The sequence below is a fragment of the Tupaia chinensis genome, unplaced genomic scaffold (assembly GCF_000334495.1).
Source record: "Tupaia chinensis unplaced genomic scaffold, TupChi_1.0 Scaffold000054_1, whole genome shotgun sequence".
Classification (NCBI taxonomy): Eukaryota; Metazoa; Chordata; class Mammalia; order Scandentia; family Tupaiidae; genus Tupaia; species Tupaia belangeri.
Genome location: NW_006159512.1, coordinates 10,330,867 through 10,343,293, shown reverse-complemented (window position 1 = coordinate 10,343,293; position 12,427 = coordinate 10,330,867). Strand labels below are relative to the sequence as shown.

Here is a 12,427-nt window from a genome sequence, read left to right as displayed (position 1 = left end):
CCAGGACCTGGACCCCTGAGGAGTGAGTGCAGTCACTGGACCCCCGAGGAGTGAGTGCAGACACTGGACCCCGAGGAGTGAGTGCAGTAACTGGACCCCGAGGAATGAGTGCAGACACTGGACCCCGAGGAGTGAGTGCAGTCACTGGACCCCCAGGAGTGAGTGCAGACACCAGAACAGAGAGAAGGGGCTGAAGACACACTTCAGCCGCAAAGGCTGACAGCAGATGGGGCGGGACGGGCAGTCGCTGCTAACAGGGCACAGGATTTCAGTGTGAGACGACAACACGTGTACTACAGACTGACGGACACTTGTCACCTGAGGTGCACGTGCTGACCGCGGCATGGCAACATGAGTACACGTGCAGCCACAGAAACGTACGTGTAAAATGGTGAAAACGGGATATTCTGTGTTCTGCAAATGCTGTCACGATTAACCAAAACGCCGGGCAGAGAAGGAAGGCTGTTTCCAGGAGTGAGCGCAGCAGGGGGTAGAGGAAGCGGCAATGACAGTGTGCTGTCACAAAGGCCCAGAGCAAAACCTGGGCAGGCAGCAGCGCCCGCAGAGCAGCCGCGTGCGACGGGCAGAAACTGACCTGCTTGGATCCCACACCCAGGTCCCGGGACGCTCTGCCTGTCTCACACACACACACACACACACACACACTATGAGGGCAGAAACTGACCTGCTTGGACCCCACACCCAGGTCCCGGGACGCTCTGCCTGTCACACACACACACACACACACACACACACACACTACGAGGGCTGCCGCCCTGGCCTGGTATCAAGGCAGTCAGATTCCACGTGGCTGACCAGGCCGACCATGCTGCAGTGGGCCTGGCAGCTTAGAAACATGCCAGGCACATGTGTGCGTGTGCCCAGCATCTCCAAAGGGAGAGAGAGAGAGAGATGGTGATGTGAACATTAAAACGGGGAGCTGCCATCCCCTATTCCTCTCCCTCTCCCTGTTCTCTGGCAAGCACACATACTCTACAGCAAAAAAAAAAAAAAAAAAAAAAAAAAAGAAAGAAAAAGAAAAGTTAAATAAACAATCTCCTTGGGGGAGGGGGAGGGGTTTAGGGGCATGAAAATTTAAAATAGGTAAGTCATATTTTCCCTTATGGTTTGAAAAAGCATGTATTTTAAACATACATTATAGCTGCAGCTATTATACTATGCATGTAGCTATAAAATTTAAACATTCTTTTTACATAAGTTTTAAAAATATTTTATTTTATTTTTATTATTATTTCTATTATTTTAATTTGACAGAGAAGAAAAATGAAAAATCAAGTCACCAGGTCCAGGACTCGAACCGCAGTCAGCCATGTGGGAGTCCAGCATCTTAACTACTATGCCATCTGCCAGCCCCAAATTTAAACACTGTTAAACACATCTAGTAGGTTACACCTTTTCTGGTTTTTTTGTTTGTTTGTTTTTTTAGGTTTTTGCTATGGGGAGGGCATATGCACTTGCTGGAGAGAAACAGAGACATGAGGAAGGGAAAGTAAGAAATCACCCCCCCAGGGGGTTACCACGCTACAATGCCCTCTCCTCCATTCTCTTTTTGGGATTTTGGGCACACATGCACCCTGTCTGATTTTTAAGCTGTGGGATCTAAGACTAGAACTGTGGTCCAGCCAGGTGGGAGCCCAGTGCCTTAAGCACCATGGCACCTGCTGGCCCTGAGTACACCTTCAGAACTGAGAGTAGCTGCCTCTCTTGTGTACTACTGGAATCTTTTTTCCTCCGTTCTCAGAACATACCCCATCGCCTGGTTCTCAGAACTCAGACTGTACGGGGGTCACCGCACCATCAGCCAGGGCTGGCAGTTACAGCTTCCCTAAACCCCCTTCCAGTCCAGCCTGCCCCCCTGCCCCCACCCCTTCTCTCCTCATGCTTGGCCCCTACCCCACTTCACCTGCCACACGTTCATAATCCTCTCGGCTAGCAATGGGGCCCCATCAGGAACCTGGGAGCCCTATAATCACCACGGGGCTCCCACCACACCCCATGACACACCCAGCCCAGCACCTGCCCCGATCTAGGGGCCCCATCAGGAACCTGGGAACTCTACACTCACTGCACCCTTCCTCCCCACCACGGTCCCAGCCCAGCACCCGTGCCCGGCACCCAGCCCTGCATCTGGCTAGCGGTCTCCGTCCTATAACCTCCGATCTCTAATACCCTTTGACATGGTAAAGCAAACAGCCACTCACTCCAAAGTTGCCAGTAAGCAGTTGCTAATAGTTCCTACCCCTCAGGGTGTTCAAAGCGGGGGGCTGGCAAACTGGCCTGCAGGCTGGACCCAGGCTGCCACCTGCTTCTGTAAGGGAGGTTCCCTGGAGCACAGCCATGCCCTTTTAGCTAGCTACTGTCTATGCTGCTGCCTGTAAGGGCAGAGTGGAGCAACTATAGCCAAAGACTTCACAGCCCACGGGGTACACTGCTTGTTATCTGACTCTGTTTGCCAACCTCTGTTTTGTATGTTTTATTTATTTATCTGATTCATCCTATGAGAATCTAAGTTTCATGAAAGAAGAGACTTTTTGGTCAATTTATATTCAATACTTAATCATCAGAGTTGAGAGCAGTGCCTAGCACAGTAGGTTCTCAACATGCACTGAATGATAAAACTTCGATAAATTGTAAATTATGCTTACTCCCCGCCCCCTGCCAAAACTGCCAGGAAGTAAGTACGTGTGCTTGCCAGAGAGAGAGAGAGAGAGAGAGAGAGAGAGAAAGAGAGGGGGGCAGGGAGACAGGAAGTAACCCCAAGGGGATGGTCATGCCATAATTCCTTCTCCATTTCTCTACCCTATAGAAATCTTAGGCGCACACACACACACACACACACACACACACACACACACACTCACTCACACACAGTGTTTTCAAGACCAGTGGCCAGGATTTGAGTTGCAGTTAACACGTGGGATCCAGCTTCCTTAACTACTGGGCTTCGGGGCCAACCCTACTCACACATTATTTCCAAGGTGAGATACTCGGATGACTGAAAAACTGTTTTTAGAAATATTCCCCCTCTCTCTCTCTAAAAGTTGTTTATTTCTTTCAAGGAGGAGGGAGGGACGGTCTTGCCACACAAGACCCCTTCCCCCAGCTCTTCAGCTGGCAGAATCTTGGGCACGTGCACCCAGTGTGTTTCAGGTTGACCTTGGGACTTAAACCCACATGTGGCTGTGTGGCTTCCAGCACGCAGGTTGGGACCACAGCCTGCCTCACGGAAGCCAGGCCAAGTAGGAGTATTCTTTTTTTTTGGGGGGGGTGGTTTTTCACTATAGGAGGGCATGTGCGCTCACCAGACAGAGAGAGACATAGAGACAGAAAGCGAGAAATCACCCCCCAGGGAGTTGGTCACGCCACAATCCCTTCTTCTCCATTCTCCTCTCGGGATCTTGGGCACGCACGCACATGCATCCGGTGTGAGTTCTAAGCCACTGGGTCCGGGACGGGAACCGCAGTCGTAAGCCACTGGGCCCGGGACGGGAACCGCAGTCGATTACGTGAGAATCCAGCAACATAGCCATTACGCTAACTGCTGGTTCTCCAGTAGGAGTATTCTTAATAACTGTCTAAATAATACCATCTAACTGCAATTAATTAAAAAGGTTCCATTAGTTCAAACTGTCTAACAGCTGATGTGCATATTTCTAGTAATCTGTTAGGAATATAAATTAAAGCAAGCTACAAAGTATAATTTGAGAAATAAGTTGGAATTTAAACAAAACATTTCTAAAATTACATAAAGGCTGTTTTTCCATAAAGTCTTACACAGACTCAGCTTTAGAAGCTCTGTAATCATAATCTATAGTTATTTGCATATAATAACCATTAACGCCTTACAGCCAAACAAACACCGTACTATATGCCAGTCTGTCGAGCTAGTCTGCTTTCTGCTTCCGACACTTCTCACTTTAAACTCTAAAGCACATACTTCTAAAACCGAAACCCTGTGAAGTACACGATTGAGTATTTCAGAAAACAGGCTTAAGAGACTGAGAGGCTGGCCTACAGCACAGCGGGGGAGCACGACTGGGGGCAGCAGGACCCCACATGGCCAGCCAGGGCTGTCACTCCACACCGTGTGTGCACCTGGGATCCTTACAGGATGGAGAACTGGAGGAGAAAGGGGGCGGCATGACCGGGCCCTGGGAGGACCTCTCCCTTCCTCCTCTCTCCTCCCTCTTCTTCTGGCCTTTTCTTCTAAGTGTGCATGCATGTGCTCTCTAGCATTAAAAACACAGAAAACAGAAGGAGCAGGGCCAAGAGTGGCGCCTCGCCTCTCGGTAAGGCGGGGCCGCCAGGAAGGCTAGCAGTCCCTGGATGCAGACCTCCTGGGAGTGATGGGCATGAGCGAAGCCGTGGTCCGGACCGCTGGGGCTGTGGGTGCTCTTTCTTGGTCTCTCACTCATGGGATAAATAAATACACTTAAAAAGAAAAACTGCTTAGAGCTACAGAGCATCTTGAAAACAAAAGAGAAAGACTGAGAGAAATACCAGGAGAGAGTCAGTAATACCTTTCCCACACCCCCGCCCACACTGGCATGCTACATTAAATGTCACGAATTGCCAGACACTCGGTCAGCGTTGCGAATGCAATTGCACCAGAGAGCCTGAAAACAACTCAGACCCTAACCTAAAATGCCAAGTGAAAAAAGAAAAAAGAAATGGCAAACAAGGGAAATATACACAATTGCTAAGCACCGACTGTGAGCTGGAAAATCAGTTAGGTTTTCTTGTTACTGTATCATTGAAGCCAGGTTCCTCGTTCTTATGGGAATGCCAACCCAGAGGTTAAATAATGTGAAAAGTGACACAGCAACTCAGTGCTAGACTGATAAGGAGTCTCTGTTTCTCCACCTGTAACTTTCTAACACAGCAGAGTTTTCCCAACGTGGGGTGTGTGAGGTGATTTTTAGGTGACACCAAACATACATCTTTTATTTTAAAGTTATTTGCTTTAACTCGTATTAGGATAAAGTTTATCACATAATACTCATTACTTTATGAATATTACTTTTTAGCATACGGCTAGATAAAAATAAGGAGAACTTTTAAAAAGCTAATAGCAGGGCCTGCAGGTGGTATAGTGGTTAAGGCACTGGACTCTCGCGTGACCAATTGTGGTTCAAGTCCCGAACCTGGCGGCTTACTTTCTTACTTTCTTTCTCTCTCACTCTGGTGAGCAGCACATATGCCCTGTAACAAGTTTAAGAATAATAATAAATAAAATTAAATAATTATTTAAAAAAATAAAAAGCTACTAGGTAAGTGAAAGGACAGGCCCACAGCAAACACTCTCACAATGGTGTTTACAATGAGATTTGAAAAATGAGCAAAGAATCACCTTCCTAAGAACACACCACTCAACACTAATCTTTTTCTTTTTCTTTTTTTTTTTTTTGAGAGGTTTTTGCTATAGGGCGCGTGTGCTCGCCAGGAAGACAGACAGAGACAGAGACAGAAAGCGAGAAATCACCCCCCGGGGGGATGGCCACGCCGCAATCCCTTCTCCTCTGTTCTCCTCTCGGGATCTTGGGCACACATGCACATGCGCCCAGCCTGAGTCTAGGCCACCGAGTCCGGGACTTGAACTGCAGTCGACTACATGGGAGTCCAGCGACATAGCCATTACGCTAACTGCTGGTCCCTTTCTTTTTTTAATTAAACAAGGCAGAGAGGAATTTACAAGTAAAATCAGAGACATACCTGACATAGTCTGGTCAAGTTTGTGGATAAGAGACTTTTTAGCACATTCAACATCAGGGCTTGGGTAATCCAGAACTTGCCTGCACCACACCAGCGGACTAACCGACTTCTGCACTGGTGTCAGTTTTTTCTTTGGTGAGGAATACAGCCTATAAGAAGACAAAAACAGAGGTAACGCTCATTACTGAGCACAGGTAAGAAGGATCCTTCCGAATAGGTCCACCTCGGGCGGGCCAGAGGAGTAACGGTGAGACAGTAAGTTTAAAATCACCCCATTTACTTAGTGCACGGAAGAAAACGAAGCCGTCATCAATACGAACCCGAGCCTCGAGTATGAAATGAATCCTCTGACACATTCCGAGAAAGTGCCTCCTTTTCCTTCCATTCTCATTGCTATAACTACGAGGAAACATGTCTTTAACCCGTTCACTGTTTCACGGGTACTTGACCCTAGTACAGCCTGTCATCAAACCCGTGTGGGAGGCAGGAGAGCGGCTGACCTTACTCCCCGCTGGCTCCTGCCCTCCTGACCACAAACCCACACAGAACACGCCATTCGGGATTTCTCCTTCACAAGCTGTATCAGCTCTGCAGTCCTCCTTTCAAACGACATGTGTCTGAACAAAGCAATACTTGACACTCCTTAATAATTTAACATGGGGGCCGGCAGGTGGCGTGGTGGTTAAAGGTGCTGGATTCCCACATGGCCGAACACTGGGCCCGGCAGCTTGCTTTGTCACTTTTTCTCTCTCTTACACTCTGTCCCTCTCTGGTCAAATGGAAATAAACAAATGAATAAATAAAGTTAAATAAAAATAATTATTTAAAAAATGTAAAACAACAATAATTTAGGAGACTTTTTAGCACATTCAACATCAGGGCTTGGGTAATGAATCAACTTACAAAATTTAGGCCAAGGCGGAAGGGACAGTATCAGTTCCCAGGAAAGGATACACAGGGATGAGGCGAGCGGGAGATGAGGGAGGTGTGCACTCACGTCCTACTTCGCAGTTTCCCTCGGAGTGGCCGGATTATGTCAGTTCTTATTAGCTTATTTCAAATATGACACATTAAAAATGTTGCTTGATTTCTGGGGGCCAGCAGGTGGTGTGGTGGGTAAGGCACTGGACTCCCACATGGTTGACTGCGATTCAAGTCCCAAAACTCACACCAGGCACATGTACGTGCATTCCCCAAATCCCGAGAAGAAAATGGAGGAGAAGGGCCTGCGGTGTGGCCATCCCTTCCAGGGAGCAATTTCTTGCATCCCGTCTCAGTCCCTCTGGCAAATACACACGCCCTATAGCAAAAATCTCTCTCAAAATAAGTAAATAAATAAAATGTAACTCGATTCTAACCAGGGAAGTTTTCAAATTATTATAAGTGTAATATATGCTTTGATGAACTGCTCTGATGTGTGGACACAGCTGAACGTCTCACTGAGGCGGGAAGGGGCCTCCCATTTCCTATCACTTGAGTCGGTGCGCCGGCGTGACGGGTCCTGCTGGATGAACATGGAGGGCCCGCTGCGTCTGTAGCAGTCACCGCGTCCAGCACCAGCACGCGTCCTTCCCTCCCGTCTTCTCCCCATCTGTCCGTAAGCCGTGGCTCAGGCACGTGCTGTAGCTGACAGAACGCACCTGCGTGGCGAGACGGGGTGTGGGGGCAGAGGGGGCGCCCTGGGCAGGTCTCTCTCCCGCCGGGATGCCTACCCCCAGCCCTCCAGCTGGTGGGGACCCGACCCTTCAGGCAGAGCAGGGAGTTGGACCACGGTGGCCACACACCTGTGAGTACTGCAGGGCGCCTGCGTCACCATCACCACGTGGTGGGCCACACGCATTGCTGCACTGTGATGGGAACCGACTGGGGTGGTGGCACGCCGGGGAAACAGTCCCACAGGGGACGGTCTGCAGTCGGTATCGGGAGACGCGCGTGTGCGCTGGGAGTGCACATCCCAAGATCTGGGACTTGCTGAATCTAGGGCTGGACGGTGGCATCAAGACCCTGATGGGGTGCTACACGCCCCTCCCACTCTTTCTCTTGCTCACTTAAGAGATGAGTAAACTTGAAAAGTCAGGGCCAGCCCTGAAGGACAGGGGTTAAGTGCAAAGCACGGGAGGCGGGGTCCCATGCGGCCGACTGTGGCTCACATCCCAGCCCCAGGGCATGGACAACATGCAGGGTGCAAGCACGTATGTGCCGCAGATCCTGGCAGGACGGAGAAAGGAGGGAAAAGAATCGTGGCCTGACCAGCCCTCCTGGAGAGGTTCTCTTTCTCTCTAGAAAATCCTCTGACCAAAAAAAAAAATAAAAAAGGCCTGAAAAAGGAATCAAGACTAACGGGATGCATGACCATTTCTTTGGTTCACCATCCATACTCATTTGGGCAAAAATAGTGGAATCTCAATTTAGAAACTGTTTACTAGCAATTCAAAATGAAATCAATAAAGTTCATTCTCTTTACAACTTAAATGCTGCAAATGGTTCCAACCAAACCTCTGCCTTGGCCTTCCCACTTAAAAGTCGGGTAACCATTACCGAGTGATATTCTTTTTTTTTTTTGAGAGGTTTTTTCGCTATAGGGCGCGTGCGCTCGCCAGACAGATAGAGAGAGACATAGAGACAGAAAGCGAGAAATCACCCCCCAGGGGGGATGGTCACGCCGCAATCCCTTCTCCTCCATTCTCCTCTCGGGATCTGGGCATGCACGCACACGCGCCTGGCATGAGTTTTAAGCCACCGGGTCCTGGACGCGAACCGCGGTCAACTACGTGGGAGTCCAGCGACACAGCCATTCCGCTAACTGCTGGTTCCCCAGAGTGATATTCTATGCTAGCAAATGTCTAGCAGACGAAACCTTCATAGGTGAACATGAGCAATATGCATTAATAAACCCACTCTGAGGTTATCGTGTTCCCCTCAACTCCTCCGCATCCCTTGCCCTACACTGGCGAGTTTTCCATGATTTACCCACTGGACCTGTGTATACTGAGTACAGATCCTCTACTGTTGACTATAAACTCATTTTAATGAAGAAAGAAAGAAAAGAAAGGGGCATGGGTGACCCTCCAAACCATTATGCTTGGGAAAAGTCAGATGAGAAAGAGCATGTCCTGGCCACTGTGGGCTCCCACTTACACGAGATGCCCCGAGAGCACAGAGGACAGGAAGCAGGCCAGTGGCTGTGGAGGGCTGGAGGTGGGAAAGGGGCACCATTTCTCTTTAGGGTGGAATAAGTGTTCTAAATTTAGATGGCAATGATAACTGTGGTAATGATTTGGCAATTGTAAATATACTAAAATTCACTGAATTACACAATAACTAATATCTAAATTTTATGATAAATAAATGGGTACTGGTACTTTTTTTTTTTTTTTTAAGGTTTTTACAATAGGGCTTGTGCACTCTCTGGAGAGAGAGAGAGAGAGAAAGTAAGAAACCATCCCTCAGGAGGATAGGCATGCTGTAATCCCGCCCTCTCCTCTCTGGATTTCGGGCCTACACGCACGTGCACCTGACGATCTTTAAGCCCTCAGGTCAGCCATGTGCGACTCTGATGCCTTAACCACCACGCCACCTGCTAGCCCCTGGTAAGGGTAAATTTCGTGTTGTGTAAATTATCTTTTTTTTTTCCTTTAAGAAAGATTTTTGCTATAGGGCACATGTGCTCACAGGTGAGACAGAGAGACAGAAAGCAAGAAATCACCCTCTGGGAGGATGGCCACACTGCAATCCCTTCTCCTTCATTCTCCTCTTGGGACCTTGGGTTCACACACACATGCCCAGCATGAGTTTCAAGCCACCAGGTCTAGGACTCAAACTGTAGTCGACTATGTGGGAGTCCAGCAACGTAACCAATACGCCATCTCTTGGTCCCTGTAAATTATATCTTAATAAAACATTTTTTTAAAAATTATGAGGTACTTTCAGCATCTTTAAAAATACGTAAACTGGTTCAGTAGCAGGTGGCTTAGTGGTTGAGGCATGGATTGCCACATGGCCGATCACAGTTCGAGTCCTGGACTTGGAAGCTTGAAATCCACGCTAGGTGCATGTGCGTGCACGTTTAATAAAACTCTGAGAAGGGGCTGGAAAAGAAAGGACTGCAGTGTGGCCATCTCCCCTGGGGGGGTGATTTCTCACTTTCTGTATCTCTGTGTGTCTATGGAGTACATGTATCCTATTAGCAAAAATCTCTTTAAAAATACAGAAACTACTATAAACTAAATTAATGAAACAGCGATAATTCAAAATCAATTAAAACTAAAATGTCACTGTTTCTCCTATCCACCATGAATCTGCAATGGTATTTTTCCTGTTTTTGTAACTGGCAATTTAACTCTTTCAGTAAAAAATGCTAAAAACTTGTGAATAATTTTGGATTCCTCCATCTTTTTTATTCTGTATCATTACCGATACTCTGTCGCTCGGTCCTGGTGATCCAGCTTTATAAACTACCTCTTCCCCTGCACCCCCATTTTTACTCTCACAGTTAGAGAACGCGCCTTCATCCTGTAGCACACGGAAGTTAATGGAGCAGCCACCAGGTGGCATGGAGGGTACGGCAGCCGGGTCCTGGACAGCGGGCTGAAATCATGCCAGGTGCGTGTGCATGTGTGCCCACAATCCTGAGAGGAGAACGGAAGAGAAGGGTCTTCAGTGTGGCCATCCCCCCAGGAGGGGTGATTTCTCACTTTCCGTTTCTCTCTGGCAACCGCACACGCCCTACAGCAATCTAAAAAAAGGTAATGGAGCAACTCGTGCACGCCCAGAGTGTGAGGAGGGGAGACGGATCCAGTGGCCTGGGTGTACGATATCGATGTCACCCTAGCCTCTTCTTTCCGAGCCTGAGGGCTGGCCCGTGTGATACTGGCATAAGGCTGTCTTGGCCAGGGAAGCCCAGGTCGAGGCTTCACAGCACTCCTCGACCTGCCAGACGACACTCGAGCTGGGCCGGATCGTGTAACTGGGTCCACCCTTACAGGACCAAGGTGCTCATGCTGCTGAATTAGAAAAGAAAAATCCCAAGTGAAAACATTTGTAATAACTAACGTACCAGCTCATTTGCTCACTTAATTTTAAGAACTGTTTAATTTTATTTTACTTTATTATTAGTTTTAAAATTTTGCTACAGAGCATGCCTGCTCACCAGAGAGAGCAAGACAGAAAGGGTGAGGGGGAAAGCCAGAAAGCAAGCTGCCGGGTCCAGGACTCAAACCTCAGTCAGCCGTGTGGAGTCGGCGCCTTCACCCCCATACCACCTACTGGCCTCTCACTGGCTCATTTCTTACAAACACACAGACTTCTTCAAAGTAAATATTTTGCCAGTAAAACACTTTTTCACTCTGACACTTCCAAGTCTCTTCAACAGTCGTACGGAGTTTAATGAAGAGGGACACCTTCCAACAGCCAGCCAGTTCACGGGCAGCTAATGCAACCTGAGGCAGCTGGAGATTTGTCCCGTCCTGACTTGCCTAAAAGTCTTGAAACATTACTTCATTATCTTATTGCAATTACGTCACAGAGGCCCTGTGGGGAGCTGAGCCCCCACCCCACACAGGAGGTATACGGAAGGACAGAAGGTCTCCTCTGCCGCCCTCTCCGCGGGTCATCCTCACTGGCCGCAGCGAGGACAGGGGCCCGTGCTTCGCGTGGCCGAGGTGGAACCAGCAGGACCCAGACATCGGCTGAACACCCACCCCGCCCCAGACCCAGACCCACACGACACACCTCAACAAGGGATGGATGCCTACTGACAAGAACTGTGGCTCTCAGTCACACCACATAACAGCGAAATGACCATGGTACGACTGGAAACCGGTCAGCATACTGAGAACACTTCAAGGAGGGACAAAGAGCAGAAACGACTGCGGCAAATTTAAACAAACAGCCAAGGAAGACACAGTCCGACCATGCTGGTCATTGTATGAAATGTGGATAGATTGAGCACCCTACTTAAAATGCAGAGATAGACGGAATTAAAAAAACAAGACTCAACAATACGTATCTAGGAAGGAAACAGGGTAGATTCCAAGTCATAAAGGTGCTCAAAGTAAGTGGGTGGGAGAATGTGCCACACAGCAGTAGCCACGAGAGCCGGAGAGAGCTATGCGAGGGAGTTTTCAGAAGTTCATGGAAAATGTGTATTATAAAAGACATGTATGGATTTTAAAAAATCTCACAGCAAAATAAGTTCATACTCTAGTTCTACTTTTCCACAAACTTTTTGAAATCTCTTCATACTGTTATTAGACAAAGCAGATATTTACTTATTTATTTCGCCATAGGGCGCATGCACTCATTGGAGAGGGACAGTGAGAAACCACTCCCAGGGGAGTTGGCCACACCACAATCTCTTCTCTTTCACTTTGCTCCTGGGATTTCTGAGCACAGACGCCCACACTCCCCACGTGTTTTCAAGCCACCAGGTCCAGGGCTTGAACTGTAGTCAGCCATATGGGAGTCTAGCGTCTCAACCACCACACCACCTGCCAGGCCTGAGAAAACACTTTAAAAGAAGGAATACTACTAGAGAGGAACACTTACAAAGAGGAATACTTCAATACCAGGAAGATGGAACAATGGCAAACGTAAAAGATTTGTCCATTAGGATTTAGAAATCTTTTTTTCCTTTGGAGGTTTTAATAGCCTAATTTCAATTCTGAAACAAGAGCTACGGGGGGGGGGGGGTCAG

General features: G+C 48.3%; 1 protein-coding gene and 1 non-coding gene across 2 annotated transcripts in view; both read right to left on the bottom strand.

Annotated features, from left to right (window-relative positions):
- SLAIN2 (SLAIN family member 2) overlaps nt 1–5,882 on the bottom strand; it is a gene marked incomplete at its 5' end in the record, with an annotated part of 63,983 nt that extends 58,101 nt beyond the window's left edge. The window contains 1 exon segment of the mRNA XM_014591951.2: nt 5,734–5,882. Within this exon segment, the coding sequence (XP_014447437.1) occupies nt 5,734–5,882 (149 nt within the window).
- On the bottom strand, nt 1,747–1,825 carry LOC114009789 (small Cajal body-specific RNA 18). The gene has a single exon (XR_003551178.1).
- Nucleotides 5,883–12,427: the final 6,545 nt, after the last annotated feature.